General features: G+C 41.5%; 1 protein-coding gene across 1 annotated transcript; it reads left to right on the top strand.

Annotated features, from left to right (window-relative positions):
• Positions 1-765: 765 nt before the first annotated feature.
• Positions 766-18157, top strand: LOC311341513 (uncharacterized protein; the record flags this gene model as incomplete). Its single annotated transcript, XM_084466346.1, has 12 exons — positions 766-870; positions 11957-12076; positions 12163-12203; positions 12316-12390; positions 13367-13418; positions 13550-13600; positions 13763-13807; positions 13887-13951; positions 14169-14241; positions 17424-17477; positions 17680-17797; positions 17907-18157. 12 exons carry the CDS (start codon positions 766-768, stop codon positions 18155-18157), a joined length of 1050 nt encoding a protein of 349 aa, XP_084322472.1.
• Between the last annotated feature and the right edge of the window lie 1580 nt (positions 18158-19737).

Raw genomic sequence — 19737 nt, 5'->3', positions numbered from 1 at the left:
AAGTCTTAACGCTGCCCCTCATCATCTACAACGGGGTTAACGACTGGCCCTTTGGCGAGGCAGTCTGCAAAATCTTTAACTTTCTCTTCAACGCCAACCACTATGGTAAGAGGAACGCATAGTAAACAGTATTAAGGCTTTCTTAGTCATTTTGTTGTATTATGATTGCATAATAACTACATCTCAAAGAACTGAGTAGCTTACATAATACACCCGTGTGTGCTAAATTCAACACATAAGAGCTGTATTGAAATGTGTTGAAAAGTGCAATTCAGAGATGTGCTCAGAAAACTAGAGGGTTTGACTTGGTAATCATGTACCATCACATGGTAAAACAGGTTATATGCATGCTACTACAGTTAAACACCCAACCTGTGCCTACAGGCTCCATTCTTTTCCTGTCTGTCATCAGTCTGCATAAAAGGTTCAGATTAAATCTGCACTATGCATGTGTTCCTGTTAACATTCTCTAATGGCTTGAGTTGTAGCTACAGATACTGCGATACGATTTTCAGGAGAGAATAAAATGATTTCAAGAAATTTGCTGGAGGAACCCATGGATTGACACATTTCCTTCTCAAGGAAGTTTCTAGTTCCAATATTTTTCTAATTTTTAACCCTTTGTTTTCACAAGATGATGATTGACAACACCTGCCACTAACTCTCACTGATTTGAGAGCCATGCCTCTCTTCTCATTCAAATAAAGTATTTTTTTGCCTTTTGATCTTCCTTCTGTTTCTCTGGATCAGATGACCTGTAAACCGATGGCAGCGTTCTTCATAGCCATCCAGGTGACCTGGCTGATGGCCAGTTCCAACAGCATAATGGACCCCATCCTCGGCTCTACTTCATGGCTGGCCAAGACTTCCGTAAAACCATGAAGAAGAAGCTGAAAAAAGCTGAAAACACCCTGAAAACACCCCCGAATGTAAAAAGATATTTTACAAGATTCCACCTGATCTAAAAAGCCTCGTCCTCTTTGAAACAGCTCTATGACAAGAGCCGTGCTAAAACACTGGTATGGTAGCAAATCACTGACATATTTTTTATTTATTTTAAAAGCAATTGTGTTTTGGATATTGAATTGTTAACACATTTGAATTAAAGTAATCTGAATGTGTTTGTATTCACCTCCTTGAAGTTCAAACATGTTATTTCAAGAAAAATATTTAAGTGGCAGACATTCAAAACAATATTCATTCAAGTGGTCAAAATACGATCTGTCAGTCAGGTGCTGAACTGAAACGGCTAGAGAATTGAACCCAACAATAGCGAACATGGAGAACTATGGGTAAGTTGTATGGTTTGGAGTCATTAAGGCCTATCTTTATTAAAACTCTGAGCTTTATCAGTGTAGTGGCGATTTGTCCTCTCTAAAACAATAACTTGAAAATGAAGAAATCAAACAAAGCAACGTAATCAAAGTAGCCACTGAGGCACCAGGGGGACGAATCTTACACAGTGCAGGGAAAGAGTCAACTGTCCAGTCGTGAATTTGGGTTTCTGAAGGTTATTTTCCGATCTTACAAGCAAACAAAACAAATGTGCACCAGTGGGAACTGTCAATCTCCAATCGCCTCATCTTCTTCGTCTCTCCCGTACAACTGGTAAAAAAACCATGACCCTTCCCAGTGCCTGTCTTACCTATGCCCGCCTACCTCTATATATAGGCTAGTAATAATTTCAAAACAAAAGCATAAACAAACTCAAATTAACTTTAATTTATAAAACATGAGAAAATAAACATAAAATAATCATATTATTTTATATTAAGCAAACAAACTAAATAAATGTTTTACAATTAAATCTTACAACTACATAGCTCCAACAATCAGTACTGGGGTGTTTAGGGGTTAAAAAAAACATTTTAACTCGACATAACAGCTATGATGACAGCTCTTCCACCAAGGGCTAAATACTTCATTAGCTTATCAGGTACAGTGGTTTTAACCTGTAAACTATCAACTCTTTTGAGAATTTCATCCTAGATTTCACGTCCAAATGAATCAACATAATTATAAATACATAAATTGTATCATAATAAAAGCAATTGATACGCTAATGTTAATTAATTGCGCATTTTTGTATTCAATTTATGTAAATGTTTACATTAGCTGAACAAATTACAGTGTAGGACTCATCATTGCTTGTCATTGTGTATATATATATATATATATATATAAATTGCGCTCGTCTTAAAATATAATGTTGCTCGTACTTAGACACCCACGTTTTAAGCCGTTACAAGCGCGCAGCGTTTGACCCTCGCCATTCAAAACCATGGATGATTATTTCTAATGTTGAAAATAAATGAAAAATAGGGATAATGTGGTCTTTGGTGTAGACGTTTGCATAAACCCGACGTTAATGAGCTAGTTTACTTTAGGTGTAGGCCTACGCCTTTTTTGGTAAATACATTCATGGTGTGGTCTAGTTTACCTCTAGCCTGGCTCCGCCCGCCCACCTACTTCCGCCCAAATTTCATTTTCCCTTCAGTAGTCAGTCTGGGGCTGGGGCTTGTTAGTGGGATTTTGCCCGAACAAATTTCTGTGTGACCAATCAGCGAACAGAGGAAGTGGCTGAGAACGATGACGTCGAAGTAGCGACGTATTGTCAATGACAAGACCCAGCCTCGACAGTTGACTGCAAACATTATCTCTGTCCTTACTATCGAATATTAATGTAGAATTTGTAATTGTTCCTTGAACTCTAAAATTAGATGAACAAAACCTGCAGCTATCGTTGACAGACATCTTCACGCTTCATCTTGTTTTGTTTGTGTACACAGCCTGTCTGTACAAATGAAATGAAGTATGGTCTGGTAGCACCAGGCTACCAGACCATCGTACTTCATTTCATTTGTACAGAAGGTCTGGAACTGCTGTAATTGGCAAACGTTCACTCACTTGGAGGCGTTCACTCACTATTGGATCTGCCCAGTGCCACTCTGGATCTGCCATAACCAATCGCAATAGCGTTTGGTCGTGACGTTTGTCATGCGCCGGGACCGGCCGGAAACTACGTTGCGCGCATGCGCAGGCTGTGTACACAAACAAAACAAGATGAAGCGTGAAGATGTCTGTCAACGATAGCTGCAGGTTTTGTTCATCTAATTTTAGAGTATTTTAAAAGAAAAGGAATACTTTTTAAAGGAATTTAACAGAAGGTAACAGTGTGTCATGGCCTTTAATTAGTTTAGTAATTTGGTCATTGGTTGATAGCCTACACTACATTAAGACACCTTGTAATTTTGTTTTAAGGAGGGCCTTTAGACCTTTAGGGTCTATATTGCGAGAATAGGTTACTTGGACTCCGCTAATTGCCAAACGTGACTTTATTTAGCCTAATGACTGATATTGAAAAGTAACAACATGGAATTAATGTTAAATCAGAATTAAAATAACATGTCCTTATTAACATATTTGAAACTGTAACATAGCCTATGGATTATCTAGCCTATAGAAGCCTACTTGTTCTTTCCGTGCTTAGCTCGAAAGGCACTTGTAATAAGAGCCGGATTAAATAAATGGACTACACTAGGCAGACTGTATTTTTTGGGCCCCCCTCCATCGATATTCATAAATTGAAATCTGAAACTTACCAAAGTTACTAATAAAAGTTAATTCACATTTAACATAGCGTAGTCTTTGGTTACAAGTTGGTTATTTGTACGCCAAAATAAGTCATGTGTTGTGTATATCAGACAATTTTTTAATTTTTATTATTCATACGTTATTACACGGCTCTATTAAATGCTATTAAATTATCCTTATCTTATCCATTTCCAGTGTCATTGTTAAGGCAGTAGTACCAGTAAATCACCAATAGGTGTCAGCATTGCAGGTTCACAGCTGTCGGACGGCTGCCCGACAGAAACTTCAAAGAATGAGGAGTCACGTGATTTTTGGGGAGGGGTTTGAGCCCGTTCGCCATGATGACATCCACGGCTATCGGTTGCTAGGGGCAACGTTGTCAGAGCGGCATAGAGACAGATGAGGAAATACGCAACATAGAGACGCAGGGGACATTACGAGATAGAAATAAATAAATAAATGGAGAAGAATAAGGCGAAGGAAAAGGGTCCTACTCTCATCGACTCATCTCATCGACGAAAATCGGCCAAGATTATCCTGTCTGTCTAAGATAGAATCTCATCAACTCCAAGAGCACCCGATCGCAAAATCGGGGTTATCCAACATGATAGATATTTTCGGAATGTTGAGAGAAGGGCAATTTCCACCAGAACCGTCACGGAAGCGGCACGGCAATGTTCGCCGAAGACATTAGAAACCATTATAGTCAATGTAGGCTATTCCACTGGATACGGCACGGCACCGTCACCAAACCGGCACTACTTTTTTTGAAAGTTGCCGGTTCGCAGCCGTGTCTCAGAACACTTGTACAGCCATTTAGTTCATGATCTTTATTCATTAGTTGCGCCGCGGCCGAACTGACGCGGATATTCTCTGATATTATGTAAGCATAAGCACCGCGGAAACCACTGCTGTCAAAAGACGCTGATCCATTTTCACTGTTGACGCGAGTTGCTCTAGTTCTACCTCCACGGCCCTGCAGCGGGCAATTATCGGACAAGATTGTCCGTGTGTGGTATTCCGTCTTGTGTTCGAATCTCATGTATTTGTATTTACGATCGGAGAGCAACAAATCGGCTGAGATTCTCTTTATGTGTGTGGTGTACATCCGACTCAACTCTTAGTAGTGTGGGGCAGCCTTCAGTGCGTTGTCCATTTAGGGAACCTGACAAACTGTAGCCCACTGTTCTTATGGTTTCCTCGACGATCGTGTGAGGCATTGAAGCAGTTTTTAACGCAGCAGTTATTTCCAGGCACTGTTAAAACAGTACAGAGTTGCAACAACCTCCTCTGCTAGCAGCTACCGGGTCAACAATAACGCAAAGCTCAGCTGCACTCGGAGGGGCGTACCTTCCAACATGGCGGGAAGGGGAGGGGCTCTGTGCCGTGACGACAACTCCTCATTCTCAATAGCCCCCCGCTGTCTCTTCTTTTGTTCCTTATTTTTTTTCTTTTTACGTTTTGCCGCACCCGAAAGCATCTTGAATGTTAGCCTACTCAAATAACGACCTGTCTGCTAGCTTTATTGTTCCGCTTAGTCTTGACCCGCTGACCTCCCCTCGGACTTGATTGGCGTTAATGTGACGTTACGTTAAGATAAACAACGTCACTATTTTTTGTTAATTAATATATATTGATATATTAACACTGAAATAAATAGTAGATAGGACATTTGTATAGGCTATTTCAATTATTATTATTATTTTGTCCTTCTGTCTGGGCCCCCCCCTGCCAATCAGGCCCTAGGCACGTGCCTAGTTTGCCTTTGGGTTAATCCGGCTCTGCTTGTAATATAAATTAAATATAGGCTAAGTAACACCAAACTAACGAGCAGAGCGACATAAGACATGAAAGGAGGGAAGAAGAGAGACTGGAAGAGTTTTTGAAAAGGATCATGGTGTACACTTAGAGTGTGCATATATTTCTTGATATGTAGCCCCTACGATAACCTTTCCCTTAAAATAGCCTCACCGCATGCAGTGCACTGGCGAATGAGAGGAGAGAGCTTGAGAGAGCGGGACTAGAGAGAGTTGGTGAGGAAGAACGAAGAAGATGGCGGCGCTCGGCGAGGTCCCATGCTGACGGAGATTTCGGTATGATAGATCAGTTGAATAACAGTTTAGCTCTTAGTTATTGCGTGTGCGACATGTTTTAATCTGAGCTACGGAACAGTTACGGCTGGAGTGGCGTGTGGAGGAGCGGAAGACTCCACGCCATTAGCGCTGAAGATTCATCCGGGGTCGTATTATTAACAAGTATAGTTCGCGTAGTGCGAGGCGACCGTCCTCGCTAAGTAGTGCAAAGTGTTGACTATTCAGTTATATTACTAGCCCGTCGCCAACGTTGGAAGCTTGTCACGCCAAAGAACGAAGAGCCAGCCAGTTCACTGCTACAGACCGGGACGTGTCCCGCCATTGATGCACGGTGCGGTGGGTGAGTAAATAGGCTACCCTGCTGCCACACATGGCTATCATTCTCAACGGACAGCAACGCACTCGTGATGGACATGTCTAATTGGTGAACGGTCGGCACACACGTAACGTGGACAATCCGAACCAAAAGGAACATTGAACCGAGAGTGGACATGTTGTTATTGAGTGTTATGTGTATGGTGCAAAACCGTTTCTGAAGTTACAATTGACATATTTTTGTCATGTTTATTTCTATTTTTCATTTACTTTTCTATTTTACTTAGCATAAGAAAACTAGTATAATAAATAACCACTCATTTTTCAACTTTTACACTATAGCTTTTATTGTGGAGTTTTTCTTCTCTGACGTAGGGGCGTCTCACCCTCTGTCCTTAAAGTGTAGTAGTTAGGGGGAATACAGGGTAAGTCACACACACAGCTACTTACTGGTATTCTATTCTTTAGGTCTTCACTGTGACAGGTCTAAATTCTGAAGCCTAAGCTATTGTACTTCAACTGAGCAGGCAGAGTAGACACGAGACTAATAGGCCTGGGGGTTAGGGACCTAGATCCTCTGATTTCCAGCCATTCAGGGAAGAGTGATTTACCCCTACTAAGCGGACGTAGGTTCCGTCCGCTACACATGCCATTTAAGAGAAGTTCTCTGAAAAGCTCTTTGAGGTATCTTTTTGCCATCTTTCTCTCTTGTTCAAATGTTTGGGTCCACTTTGGACCAAAATGTTCTTGTTCATTTTGATGCCCTGGCTGTAATTTTAGGTTAAGTATTGAGTAAGTAAATTAAACCAAATAGCAGAGTATCCACATTAATTGCCTTAAAAAATAACAGTAATCAAAGAAACGTAACGTTGTTATTTTAAAACGACAGCACTAGTTTGAGGCATTTATTTGCGCTCTCAGACCTTAACCTTTCTGTTGTGTTCGGGTCAAATCTGACCGATTTCCTACTTTCATCAATCATACATATTGTGTTTTACATTTTATTGTCTCAAGGCATTATGATATCCTCCACACTAGGCATTTGAACATATACAATTGCTGATCACCACTTTCATTGAATTTTGAGTGGTTTAGTCAACTTTGTAACACCTGTGGTCCACCATCACCACCACCGCACGCACACACAGTTTGTGTCTATTCTTTGTATATTCACTGCAGTTATTCATGTAAACCATGACTCTGAGACATTGTTTACAGCTTAAAGGGGAGTTAAATAATTTTTTTTTTTTTTTGTGTGTGTGTTAATGTAAGAGCAATTAAAAACAGGCCGGTCAAATTTGACCGGGAGCACCAAAGTAAGGGCGGAGAAATGAACACGACACAAAGGTTAACCAAGACTTTATTTTCTTCTTCCCAAACGCACGTCTTTCACTCAAAATAAACATTTCATGCGCAACTAAAAGACGCAAGGGAGCAAAAGTCTTGAGCATGTGTACACTAAAGTCACAAATGTGTAACAGTAAAGTTGAAGTCGGAAATATTTATGTTGCATGTGTACACTAAAGTCACAAATGTGTAACAGTAAATTTGAAGTCTGAAATATTTATTTTGCATGTGTACACTAAAACAGTAAATTTGAAGTCGGAAATCTTTTTTCTACCATTGTAAACACAAAATAGGGGCTACGAGTTCACAAGTCCTTTGTTACAGGTGCACAAATCCTATCCTGTGCATCACAACTTCAAAGAGTCACACACTTGCTGCAATCATTGCAGCGCAGTTGGTGCAAAACACATTCACACACCGTGTTTCATAATCTGAGAATGTGCACATTTGTGCATTCGTAAACCGTTCCTCACCGTTCCTCACAAATAAAATGATATAGATCGCTATGTTCATTTTAATGAGCTCATTTGCACTCCCTGCACCCCCTGCCGGCAACTTTCATTGGTTTATGCTGCAATTTTGTCCCGCCCATGGACGCTCTGTGTCATACGGATACGAATCACTTTTGCTACACATGTACCACCTAGACGTGTTGCAACAGTACCCGCAGGAAAAACAACAGCTGAGACTCGTAGCAGCAGATTCAAGCAGTTGTATCGATGGACTTGTGCTCGCTCATTAAAATGCTCAATGAACATAGTGATCTATATCATTTTATTTCACTTCACAGATGTGCAACTTTTGATGCAGTAGTTCACATTTGGGTTTACGAATGCACAAATGTTGTGCACGTTCTCAGATTATGAAACACAGGTGTGCGAATGTGTTTTGCTCCAACTGCGCTGTAATGATTGTAGCAAAAGTGTCAAGTGCATGACTCTTTGAAGTTGTGATGCACAGGATAGGATTTGTGCACCTGTAACAAAGGACTTGTGAACTCGTAGCCCCTATTTTGTGTTTACAATGGTAGAAAAAAGATTTACAACTTCAAATTTACTGTTACACATTTGTGACTTTAGTGTACACATGCAACATAAATATTTACGACTTCAACTTTACTCTTACACATTTGTGACTTTAGTGTACACATGCTCAAGACTTTTGCTACAATAATACCTTCATAGTACTGGCGGCCGGTGAGTTACATGGGAGTCAATGGGCGAGAGGAGGAAAGTCCTCCTCCGAGTGGGTGGGACCATAGATATATAGAACATATATTATGTTCTATATATCTATGGTCCCACCCACTATATATATGGGTGGGACTAGCTAAGGGATCGAGTAGCGCCAACTACGCGGTGGTTGGTTCATACGCACTGCGCTATGAACCAATAAGCAGGAGCCCTGGCTAGGCTCAGTGTTGCCAGATTGGTCAGATTTACAGGTCTACTTTTAACCACGTTAGATTGGAAAAATAATCATTGGGCGGAAAATGTGCCCAATCTGACAACGCTGTCTCGGTTACGAGATCAAACCCGCGCTGCAGTGCAGCTCAGTCTAAGAGACACAAAGCAAGTGAAAGGTAGACCAATTCCCAAAATCGAGATCACCAAAAGTAATGGCAGAGTCAATGGTGTGAGTGCTACATGGTTTACAAGTACTCATGGCTCACTGGTAGCATTACTAACAATCGACTGTATTGCTGACCCTGTTTGCTCATGAATAATGTCAAATCTCCAACATGGACTGTTCAGGGGCAGGAGAGGTTAACAAATTTGGCCATTATTTTGATTGAAAAGAAAATGCTGAAATCACTAAACAAAAGATCCAGTTTGGTATGACCAGGTCACTGATATCTTCGCAACACAAACCTCAAGGAGGATTGACTTGATATACAAATTAAGTCCCTCAACCATGACCAACATCCACATTTACCTCAAACAATGTTAGGCTTACAGCCCATGTAAATAGTTGTTAAATAATGTTATTGTTGTTCTTTTACTAGTTTGTTACTCTGACCGTTTTGTGTGATATTGTAGAAAGTAGGGCTGAACGATTTTGGAAAATAATCTAATTGCGATTTTTTTTCCCCTCAATATTGCGATTGTGATTTAATATGCGATTATTTTTTCACAGTCCTCATATCATGTATTTTTCAACGAACACAAGCAATAAATCTATCTGTTTCATAATAAACAATATCAGATTTATTTTCGAACTCCTTCTCCCTCATCCTGGTGCTCAATGTGTTAAATGCATCGGCATTTTTATGTGTTTGCCAGCATACGCCCACATAGCGTACTATGTGGGCGTCTGCCCAAATATCCAATAGACATTCCGTCTCCTCTTTGCTCCATGTTGAGCCACGACTCATTTTCACCCGACGGTCCGACGATGTGCTGTTACCAGGCACGTGCACACATAGGGCCCTAGGGGTGCTTGAGCCCCTGCCCTTTTTGCCTGATATTAAAAAGTGCCCTCTGAGTGTTCTTCAACAATCGCGCCCGCAATAGCGCTTGTCCGCGATCCAACCCCCCCCCCACCGTTAACAATCGCGCCCGCAACAGCGCTCGTCCGCGATCCAACCCCCACGTCAACAATTGCGCTCGTCCGCGATTCCCCCCCCCCCCCACCTGCCCCTCAAAACTCCTGTGCACGTCCCTGGCTGTTACCGCTAATCAAACAATAATTCCCATAATGCGCGCGGCTGAGCGGGTGCCTGTTACGTCCAAAGAGGCGTATGCTTTTTGGAACTGGTGTGTGCAAGGTCTCTGCAAGGGGTGTGGCATAGACTCCAAGGGCTCCAGGATGGACCTTATTATGAGGCTCCGCAAAGAAATGCAGAACCGGTCAGCATATGACAAAGTGTTTGCAAAGGTCTGGGGGGCTTCTGGTGAGTTGATTTATATTCAAAAGTGTTTGCATCAGTAATAACTTTCAGATTTCACTACATTTCACTGTAATGTTTACTCATAGCGGGTACGATAACTTTATTTTACCAGGTGGATGTGCTGTGGTCACATGCCCTTGTGCTGTTGTTTATGGAGTTAAACTCAACCTAAGGGCTGAGAGCCCAAGATATTGTGCTGATCTGCTGCTATCAATGAAGCATTTCCCCAATGTGACCATGTATGATTTTGCAAGGGGACTGGCAACACATACATACAAACATAAGAGAGCCATAGTCCTCGCCCTTAAGCCCTCATGAGGGGAGACTGCTGGATCCTACTGATGACAACATCAGATTGGCCTCTGCAAAGAAAGTGAAAGTCAGCTTGCCTTGGCTAACTACAAAGAAGCCAGTACCTGATGAAAATGGCCACCCTATTACAGGGTCATCAGAGCATTATGCTCTTTGTGACTGCTTTCATGAGGAACACCAAAGACCCAAAGGATGTTCTGCGCAAGGTAGAGCTTGTGCCTGAGTTACGTGGCTGGGCCAATAGCCAGTGTGCCGAGCAGCTCTTCAGTGGATTGAGGAAGAACAACCACTTCTTAGACATGATGAGTCCATCGTCCCATATTTTTTTTAATGAGGAACATTTTGCACCACTACAACAATGGACGCAATGCCAAAACAATAGAGAACATGAAGAAAACATTGGGGAGTGCACTGCAAATCCAGTTGAACTCCAGTGGGCAGACGGTTTTAGGTATCTATGTGCACAGTATAGTTGTGACATTCGGATGTCAAACTGGTATTGTCTTTGTAAAGCCATCTCCTGCAATAAAAAGGCTTTATTAATCCAATGTGTGGAAATTCCTAGCAGTAATTGTTTGTTTTGGTTAACACGTACTGTTTAGAATGTCAAATGTCATAATCTTAATTGTTTCCCTTGCCTGCTGACAGCATCAGCAGCCACTGCTGCATCTTGCACAGCTGCCCAGTCTGTAAACACTGCAGCAGCCTCTGTTGTGACACAATCCGTGGCACCCCCTGCGAACCAGGCCGCTGCCATCATCCCACCACTGACCACCGGTGCGAACCAGGCCGCTGCCATCATCCCACCACCGACCACCGGTACGAACCAAGCCGCTGCCATCATCCCACCACCGACCCCTGCTGTCAACGTAGCCCCTACAATTAACGTAGAAGCTTCTGGCATGAGCTCCAGCTACAACCACAACAGGTATTCCAGAGATCATCACAGTACAAAAATGTAGCACCTAATACTACACTATCTAATGCACTAAAATATAATGTTGTACAACTTGTAACATTATTTACTAAGTCAGTTGCTAGAAAGACATGCTATGGTACAAATTCCACACATTGCTTATTATGTTTCTGTCATTTCTGAAATTGGGCTTCTCTGACCATATTGCAGGAGGTTTTGAGGTTTGCAATGAACACTTGTGGAATGAAGCACATATACCACATATGTGCAGGAAGGGAAGTAACGGAGCATGAGATGGACGAAGGACAATTGACATGGGTAAATGTATTTTTTTATTTTTCTTTAGGCCTAATATGGCCCACATTAAACAAAGTGAAGTATTTTCTTCATATAATTGAGTTCTAAAGAGGTTTTCTATTGTCGTTTGTTTTTTGCTGTCAAGTATGATATACTGTAGTAGTAAGTACTTAACTGACTGTCATTTTAAAGCTTGATGATGTGTTGGATGACACAAAATCACCAGACGAGGCGATTTGTAAAGTGGGCACCACAGTTTTAAAAAGGCTGGACTTCCTGTCCCTGGGATTGGACAGAGAAGTGGAGGCAACAGTAAGTATACTTTTAATCACCCAAATATTTGAAAATTGTTTAGTAAAATGTCTTTGCAATCCATAAAACATTCTGTTTTATTACAGATCGTCGTTTATCACTGGTCATCAAGATTGCCAGGCAAAAGGTGTGTATGGATATTTTTTGTATCATTTCAAGGTACAACTTTCTATCATTGATAGTGCTTATTTATTTTATGTAAACCCAAATAATTGAAACTGGTGTTCTGTGATTTACAGGGAAAGGATGTTCATGCTGTGGATGTTATCCCCACTTAGAGACCTCTCAATGTCGACCCGTTTCTCTCGCTGCCAGTAAGTTCTATGCATGTGTTGTGTATGGCTTAAGTTTGTTAACCCTGTACATAGTGACAGTATCTCGTACTATGGTTGCGTATCTAAAAATATCTTCACATTGAAACTACAAGCTCTTATTGTTGTCATTCGAATGATGCAGGTAGATGCAGCATCTAGAGACTGCATCCTTTTTCCTGTATGGAAACCAGGACACTGAATACTAGGTGTAAGTTTAACAGGCATCATGTCAGAGTTTTTTATAAGAATGTCACCATTTTATTATTTGGTCACATGACAGACTTTTCAAATATTGTATATCTACTTTTAGTTTTTAAATTCCAGCCACACATTGTCATGAGAAGTGTAATCTATGTCATGTAAAATAATCTGCTTTGTCACATATGTTCACTTAAAAGTTATGAAAAAGCCATTACAGTGAAGCTGTAATGTACATTTGCAGTAGTACAATGCAGATTCAACCTTAACTTGAAAATTGTATATTTTACAGGTCCTGAAGCCTAAATTTAAGAGGATACGTCTTGATTGCTCCAAGCTTAGTTGCTATGGAGACTGGCATTATTTATCCGTGTTCATGTTTCAGTCTAATATTGAGGAACCGTTCATTGTTCCTGTAAATTAATATTTGGTTCGTTTTTGTGTTTTGCATGGTGTTATATTGTTATTATTCATATTGTTATGTTTAGGAACCGTTCAATGTTCCTAGTAGAGTGTTGGCAACCGTTCAATGTTGCTTTTGCTGTGTTCTAAAAAGCCTTCTGGTGATGTGTTCATTACATTTGTGGTGATCAAGGTAGCACAATCTGGAGTCATACTATGCACACCTGCTCCACTGTTGCTTAAACCAATAATGGAAGCCAATTAATTAAGCAAGCTTAAATGGCTTAAAATGTTGACCACAAATGTCACGTCACATCAAAATCATGTGAGGTCTTTAATAGTGTATTTCACCATGCTATCCTTTTGTCTTTTATAGCACCATTGCAGCAAAGATAGTGCCAGGATCCTGGGCATTTGTTTCAAACAAGGTGATGGAAATTTTGGATTTATATATGCCTTGTGAAATGTGCTATGCATTGGAATAGTACTAAGAAATGTAATTGTATTAAATATATTTAAATATAATTGAGTTGTCAATAACTTCTGGCTTTTTTATCAGAATATTCCAGAACAAGCAGGCAGCGCGGACTGTGGCGTGTTCATGCTAATGGTAAGTGATGGGATTGTGCACCTCGGCATCAAACATAATAACATAAGCAGGTGCCAAGAGAAAAGGATCATTGACATGGTTTATATGTACAGTAACAACTGTGTATCAACTGTTCTATCATATGAAAAGAATGTTAACCGTTGTTTATAATATGGATTACAGTACGCACTGTACATGGCACTGGACTGGACCTTCGACTTCACTCAGGTCAGCAATTTAAATCTGAAATTGTTAATGTACAGATTTTAGGATTGAAACTACAATGACATCTTTCTTCATCTACTAGCATGATATGCCACATATAAGGAGATGGTGGTGCCAGCTTCTTTTAGACAACATTGAACACCAAAGGTATGAACAACTTCTTACTTGATAACTACGATGTGTTTCTGTGGGGGGGGGGTTGTATTAGTCCCCAGCAAGAGGATTTTGTCAACAATAATAACACTTTGTTTTCCTGTACCAAATGGACTCTTAAACCGAAATATGAACCAAACCATGTGTACCGTCAAACCCCCCTACATGAAAAGCATCTTGCTAATGTCACCCCTTTGACATTTCTACGTAGGAAGAGAAGACGGCTAGAGCCCATGACACATGGAAGAGAGCAGGAGCAGGAGTTGGCAACATGTATTGAGCAGGTCTTTTATTTATTAATAATTTTTGATTTTGTTTGTTTGCATGTGTTTCTTTTTTGGGGGAATATAATATTTATTGAATACATTCAGTGCTCATGCTTTCAGTATTTCTATTAATGCTGTTTGGCTTAATACTAACTGGAGATGATGTATTCAATAGAAGAATCTTATTTGTTTCAGTTGCCATCTTGCCTGTTGGAGATCATCTTTGCTGAGGTCGTTCTTCATGATTCTTCTTTGGCTTGATCAATCATGTTTGAGTTTAAATGTAAACAACTTTTTTTTCTAAAACCATGGTACAAATCCCTGATGTTGAGATTCACATTAAAGGTGAACGAATTGATATAGTTACTGAATTTCAATATCTCGGCGTGTTTCTGGATCCAAATTTAAATTTTAAGAAACATGTCAAAAAAATGGTTAAAACCATAAAATACAATTTAGTTAATTTTAAACACATCAGAAATTGTCTCTCTCTGGATGCAGCCAAGATATTTATGCACGCCATGATTCTGTCCTGCATGTCATATTGTATCACCTGCTGGGGGCAGGCTGGTGAATCTACTTTGAGACATCTGGAGTCTTTATACAAACAAACTTTAAAAACACTGGACAAAAAGCCAATTCGTTATCATCATTGTAGGATACTTGAGAAACATGAGTTATTGAGCTTTGAGAATTTTAGGTTATTCGCCAATTTGTGTATGGTCTATAAGATTTTAAATGGTTTGGCCCCACAGCCATTATGTGCTTTTGTCCACGCTCGCTCGTCAAATTCCATCAGATCCACTAGAATATCCTCCATACGAGATTGTACCATACCATTTCGCCGCACTGTAGCTGGGCAATCTGCTTTTTCTGTAAGAGCCACAAACCAGTGGAATACCTTACCTGAAGCCGTAAGGAGCAGTAGCTCTCTCAGAGTCTTCAAATCTAACCTAAAAAATCTGTTAAAAGCTGCTCAGCTCTGCAACCACTAAGTTGGTCCTTAGACTTCTTTTTCTGTGTGTGTGGGTATAGGTGTGGGCGTGGGTGGGATGAGAGGGGGGGGGGGGTTGCACGCAGACGTGTGTAGCCATGTTGTTGTGGTGTTTTATCCCTGTATACTGTTTAATTTGTCTTATTATTGTGTTGTATTTTTTGAGACCTGCCAAGGGACTACAGATGCAAATTAGCTTAAAGCTATAATCTGGTATAGTGCATCAAATGGCAACATTTATGTTCTAACTGTACATTGTCCCTTTTAAATAAATTAAAATTGATTGATTGATGATGGAGACAGAGCTCTAATGACCCTGTCCCTGGTGCCTTCCTGCTTCAGAGAAGTGGTGGAGAGGGAATACTTCAAGAGAAAAGTGCATTTTCTGTGGCTTGACAGTAAGATTACAAAAACGGTCGTAGCTATACTGGTTGCATACTGCATGTTTTCCATGTTAAATCAATTTGAGAAATCATCTTATTCTCAAAATTGTTGTAACAGGTGTTGCAAACTGGACCATGTTCTCGGCACAATACAGGGCAGACTTTTACAAAATGTACACTCTGAATATGTGTGGAGAGTGCAGGGTGACTTTCAAAAACTGCATACCAGGTATGAAAATTATGCATGGAAATGTAATGAGTATTTCTTTCAGTTATTGCTACCTAAAGATGGCAGTGAAAACTTGTTTTTAAAACTTTTGTAGAAGTTGTTGCAAAGACTGTAGTGTGTTGACCAAGTACTTGAAGACAAATTTATTCCTATTCCATGGGCATCCATAAGGCAGTAATGATGGTCTCATGCAGTAGTAAAAGAATAATAAATATGGATATAAATAATTTAATAACTAATAATTGTAGCCGTTTAAAACTGACACAAGTAAACATTGCAATTACAAGTAATAAAACCCAAGAGACACAAAAATAGAACCTTACAGTGGGTATCTCTATGGGTAGAATACTGACCAGAGGACTTCTAGACACCAAGGGTTTCTTCAATGTGATAATCCATAGAAAATAAAGGGGGGCCCTCTAACAAGGACTGTTTTTATTTAGCGACAGGCTACAGGAAAGGGGAAAAGAGGGGGCAGGGCATCTACTCCGAGAACTCGCACGCTGGCTTCTGCTCTCACACACAATAAATGGGCCATGGGTTGGTGGGTGAACATTCATTTATTTTTGTTTATGATTTTATTTGGTTGAAAAGTTTCCAGGATGCTGTGAATGTTGGTCGAAATAGGATCTACAGAGGGGCAACTCCAAAATATATATGAAAATGCTTTGTGTCCATGTTTATGCCACATCGGGATTTGGATACACAACTAATACTTGTTAGTAGGATCAATTATCTATTGGTTTTTGTCTTCTCATGGAATTTGTTGACAGAATATATCACTAGATTTATCCTTTCATATATGTCACTCAATATTTCTGATGTGACTTATTGAGTTGATGATGAATTGTCCGCGGGGGGGGGGGGTCATGCAGGGTCGATTGCAGGGTCATGTCAAAATAAAATTATATGGCCGGGGGGGGTTATGCATAAAGTGATCAGAAATCCAAATCCCTCTGGGATAAATAACCAACAGTCCCTAAGTTACGTAAGTTGCAATTTACAACAGTTTACAGTTACTTGTGGAGACCACGAGTGGTTTTACCACAAGTCCATTGGGTTGAATTTGTTATTACCCAGTGTGCTTTGTGGAATGGTCTCAATGTTTTGTTTTATTTCATGTGAATAGCCTAGGCCTAGTTTACTAGTAGGCCTTTTTTTCAGAAAGCAGATGTTCGTCACACAATGTCATTGATGTGAAATATTAATGGAGGCTATCGGGTGACAGCGGCAGAGGGCTAACCTGCTGTGGGACTCCCAGCATCCTGCTCTTAAAGGTGACATATTATACCACCAGGTGGGAGTGGGATTAGCCCTTACAAGCCGTTTTTTAAAAATCACAAGTGGGCGTGTGCACCTAGGTGTACGATGGTAGACTGATCTATCCAGCGCACATCTAGGTGGACACGCCCACTTGTTCAAACTGCTTGCAACGGCTAATCGCATTCACACCTAGTGGTATAACATGTCACTTTTAAACACGCTGACGCTGGAGGGGTGTTCTGACAGGCAGTGTGGTGTCGTTCTGATAGGCTTTCCTTTTTTTTGTGCGTCTTCTCTCTCCCCTGCTCTCTGTCTCTCTCCCCTGGACCAGGGCAGGACGCCCGCCTACTACTACAACTGCTCCAGAAAGGGCCACTTTGGCCACGTGAGTCGCCGCTTCAGTTTGCACCGCAGCATCCTCTCCTCTTGTCCCTCCCTCTATCTCTTCACCCTGCTCTCCCTTTCTTCATTTTCTCCAAAGCAAATAATGAATCAAATTTATGATCTAAAGATGAATATTATCAAAAAATATAGCGAGCGTGTGCCCTTTTTGCAAGATCAGTATTAGGTGTTTGTGTGTGTCTCAGGCATGTACACAGCGTCGGATGTGTAATGGGACCTACCCCAGCACGCCCTTCATCAATCACTACGACACTCCCGTCAACTTCAACCAGAGGGAGCACAGGGTGAAGTGGAAGGTCAAAGGTAAGCTCTGTCTCTCTCTTCTCCTCTGACACACAGCACCCTGACCCCACTAGTTTCAGAATGCCACTGAATAACGTTGTGATTTTATTTACTATTCCCCCCCGTCCAGAACTTGAGGAAGCCGGCCTGCTCGGCACCACACCCAAACCCCCCCACCGCCCCGGGACCACCGAAGAAGGGGCAGAGGACCAGCCACTACCACGACTACAAGAAGAAGAACCACCACCGGCAGCAGGAGAACGCCAACACCCGCCCCTCCTCCGCCAGGGTCCACACGCCCGGCTCCAGCTCCACCCCCACCCACACCCACGCCCCGCTGGCCGGCCGTCGTCTTCAAGACCAAGATGTCCACCAAGCTGAAGCCGACGCCCGTCAGCGGCGCCACCAACCAGTGGAGGCCCAAGCGTGACGTCCCCGCCACCAAGGCTCCGCCCTCCTCCTCCTCCTCCACCGCCGGCGCCGCCACACCACAGAAACGCACGTTCTACGAGGAGGAGTGCTTCCGGGGCGGCGAAGAAGAGCAGGAACAAGAAGAACCCCAACTGGCTGAACTGGGGAGCGGCAGCGACGGAGCCGCGCACGTCGCCCTTCAAGTGCGAGTCCTACACCCCGCAGCAGCTGTACGGCGGGCGGGGAAGGAGAAGGGGAAGATGGCCGGCGGGAAGAAGAAGAGGTCATCTAAAGGCGGCGGCGCAGACATGTACCCCGCCGACGAAAACCTCTTCCCCATCAAACAGAGGAAAGGGAAACGCAAGCAGTAGAGCGACACGGTTACCGCTACAGAGCTGAGCTGTTGGTCTTGTCAGCCTGAATTCTGTTGGTTTATATGAACACACACAACACAACACACAACTGGTTGAAACACTGCAGTAGCAGAAACCTCAAAGATGAATGGAAGGCAGGTTCAGAATAAATGTGGAGATGTTTCTTCATGGTCTTCTAAGTGGGTTGGTTTATTTACTTCCATGATGTTAAGTCAAGTGAAGGCGAGTTAACCAAAATTGATGTTGATAAGTGGCTGTCAAAGGAACCGATTGTTAATGTTTTACCTTAATTTCCTTATGAGTCTGGTCAACCTCTGTTCAAATAAAAAAGTTTTTGGCTTGTAAATCTGTCAAGCCTATAGACTTTGGTCTCATTTACTTTCATGCTGTGCCTCTGATATAAGCTGGTAGCTTTCAGTGCTTTACAGTCTGCTTATTCTTGTAATAGGCCTATAAAACAGTCTACTGCAACACCTTGTGGTTATATTCTGCTAATCAAGTTCTCGAATGGAGGACCAAGCAGAGGAATCATTCACGTTGGAAGTAATTCTTCAACTCACTAAACTCCATGCTTATTTTTTTTTTTACTATTTCAGTAGCTTTTAAATTTGTTTTTCATGATTGATGGACGTGATATTAAATATTGATTTGATCCAATGATGGCCGTTTATCTGTCAACTGTTTTGAAATCTCACGTTTTTCTGGACACGCATATGTAACATTTTGTGTGCCTACTATAACTATAGCTTGTATAGTCTTATATCTTTACTGAAGCGAGTTAAGAGGCTGTCATAATGTTGACCATAACTAAATGCACACCAGTCAACCACCAGCAAGTCCCAGAGATAGAGTTGGGTCAGATATGGGAAAGGTATATTAATTATGTTACTTACATTTGACATGCTTTATGTTGTGTGTTTAACGTGGAACCAGTCAGCTTCAGATATGATCCATCTTGTGGAATCTGCGCAGTCAGAAGAGCTTTGGGCTCGGTTTCCCGATAACGTCCAGTCTTAACGCGCTACAAAGACTCCTACGTTTAGACGTAGCCTATCATTTGTTTACCTACATAGGCATGGTTCCCGAATGGTCTCCTACGACCAGTTCAGTAATGCATTACATTACTGGCGTGAGATTCTGTAGAATCTTGTAATGCATACCTTATAGCAGGGTCCG

Source organism: Micromesistius poutassou (genome assembly GCF_964030765.1).
Source record: "Micromesistius poutassou genome assembly, chromosome: 4".
NCBI lineage: Eukaryota > Metazoa > Chordata > Actinopteri > Gadiformes > Gadidae > Micromesistius > Micromesistius poutassou.
The sequence above is the reverse complement of the archived record's forward strand: the minus strand, read 5'-3'. Positions and strand labels throughout refer to the sequence as shown.